Source organism: Seriola aureovittata, chromosome 24 (assembly GCF_021018895.1).
Source record: "Seriola aureovittata isolate HTS-2021-v1 ecotype China chromosome 24, ASM2101889v1, whole genome shotgun sequence".
In the NCBI taxonomy this organism is placed as follows: domain Eukaryota; kingdom Metazoa; phylum Chordata; class Actinopteri; order Carangiformes; family Carangidae; genus Seriola; species Seriola aureovittata.
In genome coordinates, this window is record NC_079387.1 from 7,149,651 (window position 1) to 7,155,650 (window position 6,000).

Sequence of the window (6,000 nt, forward strand, 5' to 3'; positions counted from 1 at the left end):
TCAATTTTTCATTTTCTTCCCTCTCCTCTCTCAGGCCAGCCATTCAAGCTGGACCCAAAATCAGCTCACAAGAAGCTGAAAGTGTCTCACGATAACCTAACAGTGGAGCGGGATGAAACCACATCCAAGAAAGGCCATAGCCAGGATCGGTTCTCCAGCCAGAGCAGCTATGGCGTGGTGGGAAATGTCTATATTGACAGTGGGCGTCACTATTGGGAGGCTCTGATTGGAGGTAGCACATGGTGAGTATCATAATTTAGGGAATCTATTTAAAGTTCAAAGTTTGAGGTTTTCACTTGTGGATAACAGAAACTTCCAATCCTCCTCAGGTACGCTGTGGGTATAGCCTACAAATCAGCCCCCAAGCATGAGTGGATTGGCAAGAACTCGGCCTCCTGGGTGCTTTGCCGCTGCAACAACTCTTGGGTAGTTCGCCACAACAGCAAGGAGCTGGCTATTGAGCCATCACCCCACCTGCGACGCGTTGGGATCCTGTTGGACTACGACGCCGGATACCTGACCTTCTATGATGCTGTGGGCTCCCAGCACCTGCATACATTTCACGTCTCCTTTATCCAGCCCGTGTGTCCTGTGTTTAACGTGTGGAATAAGTGTTTGACGGTTCTCACTGGTCTACCCATCCCAGACCATCTAGAGGGACTGGAACCCGTAACCTGAAAGCTACAGACAGACATGAATAAATCAGCATAAACTGGCCTCATTATCTTAAAGCTGCACTGGGCATATTTGTGATAATACTCATGCTTGCATAGAGAACAGAAAAGTGTTCCATCCTCTTAAATTCACTAAGATTATAGTGATTAAATTCTGCTTATGTGAACATTTACACACACAGATGCAGTTACAAAACAGTGAGTGAAATATAAACTGCCTCCTAACCAGAAGCTAACAAGCACTTTGTCCAAAAAGCTGAATTCATAATTGCTTGATTATTTCTTCATTTCCCATTTGGTTTTCTTTGGTACATACCACTATAGACCAGCTATTTTTGGTAAAAATGAGCATGTGAGTAAGCCAATGACATAACTTTCTCAATCAAAATAGTTCACACTTGCTACTATTAGTGCAAAGTTGCCTAGTGCAGTTTTAATTAAGACAAAAAGGAGAACTTCCTGAGGTCTTCTCATTAGTGATTTCCAATTGGTTATTATGATTTATAAAAGCAAATATGATGCTGGTTCATGTTGTATTTGACTCAAAAAGACTTAGTGAAAACCTATTCTAGATGGAGGGCAATAAGCTGGAGTCAGCTCAGAGGAAACCAGGACAAATGGACCTTGTTGGACCAGAAATTCCTTCTCTAAGGCACTTTGGGCTACGATGGGCATATTTGTACCACGGCAACTAGGAAACAAGCCACAAATCAGTTTTTTTGTTTCATTTGTTTAACACCATTTTATCAGATATAGCACTTTGAAAATCCCTTACACACAAATACACACACTGCATACACACACTGCATACACACACACACACACACACACACACACACACACAACACACACACACACACACACACACAAACATGAGTGCATACACACAGGCAACCCCTACTTTAATCGATCACAGTTGCTGAAAGAGCAGGTGTATATTTTGTAAATTCATAGTCATCCCCCCTTATCTTTCCCTCCTTCATTAAAAAGGAACCAAAGTAGCCATTGCTGTCTGTTCACTTGTCTTTGCATAAAATTTTACTCTTAATAAATGCTGAATTATTTTTAAAAAGTGACATAGAGAGGAAATAGCATTATGCTAATATTAAAAGCAAAGGATTCCTTTAAATCTAGACCTTGTTTTTGCACATTGTTCATACTTTATTCACGGTTTTGTAGCTTCAAAGTCTCATTCATTTTGGTGCAATTAACATGCATTCATATTGGCAGTGTTGTGTTTTGTTTGACTTATTGTGTTAATTTTTCTTGATTTGGCAGCCAGACAAGTCCTGCCATTATGATTTCATGCGTTACACAATATATGAGTTGTGCTACAGTTGTAGCCGCAGGTTATTATTTGAGCTAGGCTGTAAAATGCACAATTGGGTGTAATTTTTGTCACTTTTCTCTGAAACAAGCTATTTAGTGAGAGATATTTGTTCTGGTGTGCCAATACTCCATGAATTAGCTTTTCATAAAAAGTGTCTTCCCATTTTATCTCATAAAAATATTCAATTTTGTATGTCATTTTCACACTGAGGTCTTATTTCATTAAATCCAGATGCAGCTGTTTGTTTGAAAAAATAAAAGTTCAGTTACTCTTTCTTTTTTTTTTATTAAGATAACACAGCAATAGACATGGGGATGTCATTGGACTTACTGCATAATGGTTATATCAGTAAGGTTCCCTCACTCTTTCATCATGTCACTTAGTCATCTTTAGTCTTCAGTCACTGGCTGAATCTTATTGGCTGAACTGAATTATTTAAAATGGACAAAAAGGCCTAAATGATCTACAGCCACTGATACTCATAGGTCAAAACCATTACAGCATAACCCCCGAAGCATATTTTCAATTCTACATCATGTTTTGTTCTATATGTAAGTGACAAAATGGATCTCCTCAGTGTAAATACAATGATTGGTTGTATTTCTCAATGTTGCTTCTTTTCAATATCCACCACACTTAAAATATGGAGAACAAATAACAATCTATTCTTTAATTCTGTGTTTCCTTGGCAATAAATTGAACTGTATGTTTCATTGTATTGGATACAAATATATAGTGCTTAATTTAATGTCTCCATTTGAACTTTACCATGGTGTTATACGTTTTGTCTCTGTGGACATTTTTATGGAAAACAGGATATGAGTGCTTGCTTCACTGTCGTCTGAGATATGTCTATGAAAAGGTAAAAAATAAACGTTCCTTTTCGCATTAAAGTATGATTTTTTTTTTCTTTCCTCCAGTCAAGTAATCTTGCAGTGTGAGAATGTCAAGAGCTGTTCTCATAAAACAGGACTGGGTGAAATGCCAGGAGCCATTTCGCTCTTTCTGGGTGACGTACAAACAAAGGAGGAAACTGAAGCAGCCCCAAATTCAATAAGTATAGACCATGGCATTTTGGTCTGTGTAAAGTTACTGGTGCCCTCCAGGAAGGTAATGCACTTACTGCTATAAGCATGGATATGTTCTTCTGCTCAAGCTTCCCCAGTTAAAGAGCCAAATTCAGGTCAGACCGTCAGTTGTCAAGCATTTAAAACTGCTATAACCAACATTTTTACATTAGCAAGTAGAAAACATGACAACCTGTACATAAAAGCTTTAGCTTTGTGTTAAACCCACAGATAATTATCATCCGACTCTACAGTTCCTCTGAGCTCTATGGAGCTTTGGTAGCATCTTTCAGCCGACTGTTTTGGTTTTCTGGCCCCGCGCCTTTACTGTTTTGGTTCACTCTCACTGCTCTGCATCTGTTGTCAGCTCTAAAAACACACTGTATACTGCCTGCTCAGCACCAAGCGGCAGACAGACAAAGTGAACAATTTAGCATTTAGCAGCTGAAGAGTCAGATATCTGAATCTTTTTGTTTATTTTTTCCTCATCCAAATTTTAGCCTAAATTGACCATGTTTATTCCAGACATGAACTTTAGACCTCTGAATATCGATGGCCCTCTGTCGACCCTACGGTTTTTGGCAAAATGGGACTATGTACACTTTCAACTCTTCACTACAGCTGCACTGTGTATACAACTGAGAGAAGTTTAATCAAACAGTGATTATTTCACTGTGCTCTAAGAGCACTTTTTCTTAATTTGTATTTATAAGCTCAAGAAGGTAAAATTAACCAGTAATTTACAAAAAACAATTTTTTGTAATTTTGTGTATCTGAGATTTATCTTGGAATCCTGTGAGAGCTCCTGAACCCTAGATTGGAAACCACTGCTCTAAGCTACACTCTTACCTGATATTTAGAGATGCATGTCCAGATTGGTTACAAAACCACTTTGCCTAGATGTTTATCCTTGGATCAGCAGTTGCTAGATTCAGCTAGATTTATTTAACAAAGTGGACACTAATCATCTTGACTACACTATAAGAGAATAATGCAATTATCTTTTTTATAACCACATTACTAGGAACTTCAACTACCACAGGAAAAGATGTTGCACAAGGCATCAAAGCTCTTCACAGCATCTGTACTTTTCTTTCCCCATGATGAATCATCCAGGCAGATGCTAATGTCAAACTCTAAATTTAGACGCAAACTCAAGTTCACTTGAGTTTCTTGTGGAAGAGGAAGTTGTTGAGTTTATGATGTGAACTTCCCGCGGACATCAGGGGCTCTTCCTGGTTTTCCAGGAGCAATTGTTACTGACGCCAGGGTTCAGTGGGGGGTTTTTGATGCTGAACAGCTACTGTAGCATCAGCTGAATCTTTCTGTGTGTCGTTCACACGGTTCACTGGTGTGAGCAGGCAAAAATGAGCATACCCAGCGCTCCACTGAGCAGACAATAAAAAGGGCAAAAAGTCAAATTAAAGGTCGTCATCCACAAATAACGGAGGTGCTTGTCTGTTATTCAACCTGTAATACAGAGGATATGCTGAGGATAGCATGATTATGGTAGACTTCCCTCTGTTGTTGTCAAATGCATTAATACCAGTATTTAGTGCTACTTTCTAGAATTGCTGGTCTATGAAATACACAATATGCATGTAAGATTGATGCATATGCTTGTGTGAAATATAAACCTTCTCCTAATCAGCAGCTCTTGAGAAATTTGTAAGGACTCACCAGTGTCAGATATTGCAACTTTACAGTCCCTTAAAGTACAGACTCTTACACTACACATACATAAAACATGGATGCTGAACACTTGAAGAAATGTAAAGTTCAGTTATTTTCTTTAAAAAAATCACACATTTTGACTTTAATCAGACCTTCACTGCATTTCTGCTTAAATGATTTTGGATTGTGTGTAGGAATCCAAACACAGCTAAATAATCTGGGTGACTGACTGGATATAATTAGTAGATTGTGTCATGACAACCAGTTTTAGAGTGTTACATCAATGACACAATTGCATATTAAATGTCTAAAAACACAAGTCACAATATGAGACCATCTGTGCTTCTGTGCATAAAATGTGTCAGTTCTTATAATGTTTTTGTCCATAGAGAGCAATTATCTGCTTAAATCCTGCCACTGAGAGTATTCTGCATATTATATATTCCTTGGTGATACTTGGTCCCTACAATATATGAAATAAGTGATTCTGTTTTAGTTTATTGCACTGGAGCTACGCTTTGAGATTTTCAGAAGTCTGCATTTCATTTTTGTAAAATAAAATTTACTGGCCTTAAATTTTGACCTTTTCCTCCAGCCTAATACAATTTCAGCTAAGTTCAGCAGTTAAATGTGTGTACTGACCCTCTTGTGTTCTCATACAAGACTTTGTGTGACATTTCAGAGGATCGATACAGTAACTTAATGTGTCTCAGGGTTTTGCTGCTCGGCTGAAATGTAGCGCAAAGGTAGAGGACCAACTATTTTATTAACCTTTATCAAGGAAAGGATTTGCTGAGCTTGTGTGTTGTTTTTCTACACATATGGTGACATACCACCATATTCACACTTGAGTAGTGGTGTGAAAGTCCTGCAGCTTAAACAGCTCAGGCCATTTTCTTTTTTGTTGCCTCAAGGGCACCTTGGATATATTTTAGCAAGAAGCAGAAACTGTTAGTCATTCAATTTTTCCCCATGGGCTTTGGGATTTGAACCACTGACCTCCCTTCACAAGACCACTTCACTCTGCTTCAGGCAAACACTGTCCCACTTTTATACAGATCATCAAGCCAGAGTTGGTTCAGTGTGGTGCTCTTTGCGCTCCCACCACTGAAACTGTACTTGTATGGACAGTCTTGAGGCTCTGCAGTCCCCAGAGGATTTTTACAAGACTCCAAGAGACACTTCCTCTGCTGTCCTGGGGGAACTGTGGATGTACTCTATAGGATTGAGCCATTCTGATGCATGTGTTTGTGTG

General features: G+C 38.9%; 1 protein-coding gene across 3 annotated transcripts in view; it reads left to right on the top strand.

Annotated features, from left to right (window-relative positions):
• Nucleotides 1-2,277, top strand: part of LOC130165547 (E3 ubiquitin-protein ligase Midline-1-like) — a 56,049-nt gene extending 53,772 nt beyond the window's left edge. For 2 of the 3 annotated variants that reach the window (XM_056370894.1, XM_056370893.1), the window contains exons 9-10: nt 35-242; nt 330-2,277. In XM_056370894.1, the coding sequence (XP_056226869.1) occupies nt 35-242; nt 330-678 (557 nt within the window). In that variant the 3' untranslated portion in view covers nt 679-2,277. Of the gene's footprint in view, nt 1-34; nt 247-329 lie in introns of those variants that run through there. The other variant, XM_056370895.1, reaches the window with a different exon arrangement.
• Nucleotides 2,278-6,000: the final 3,723 nt, after the last annotated feature.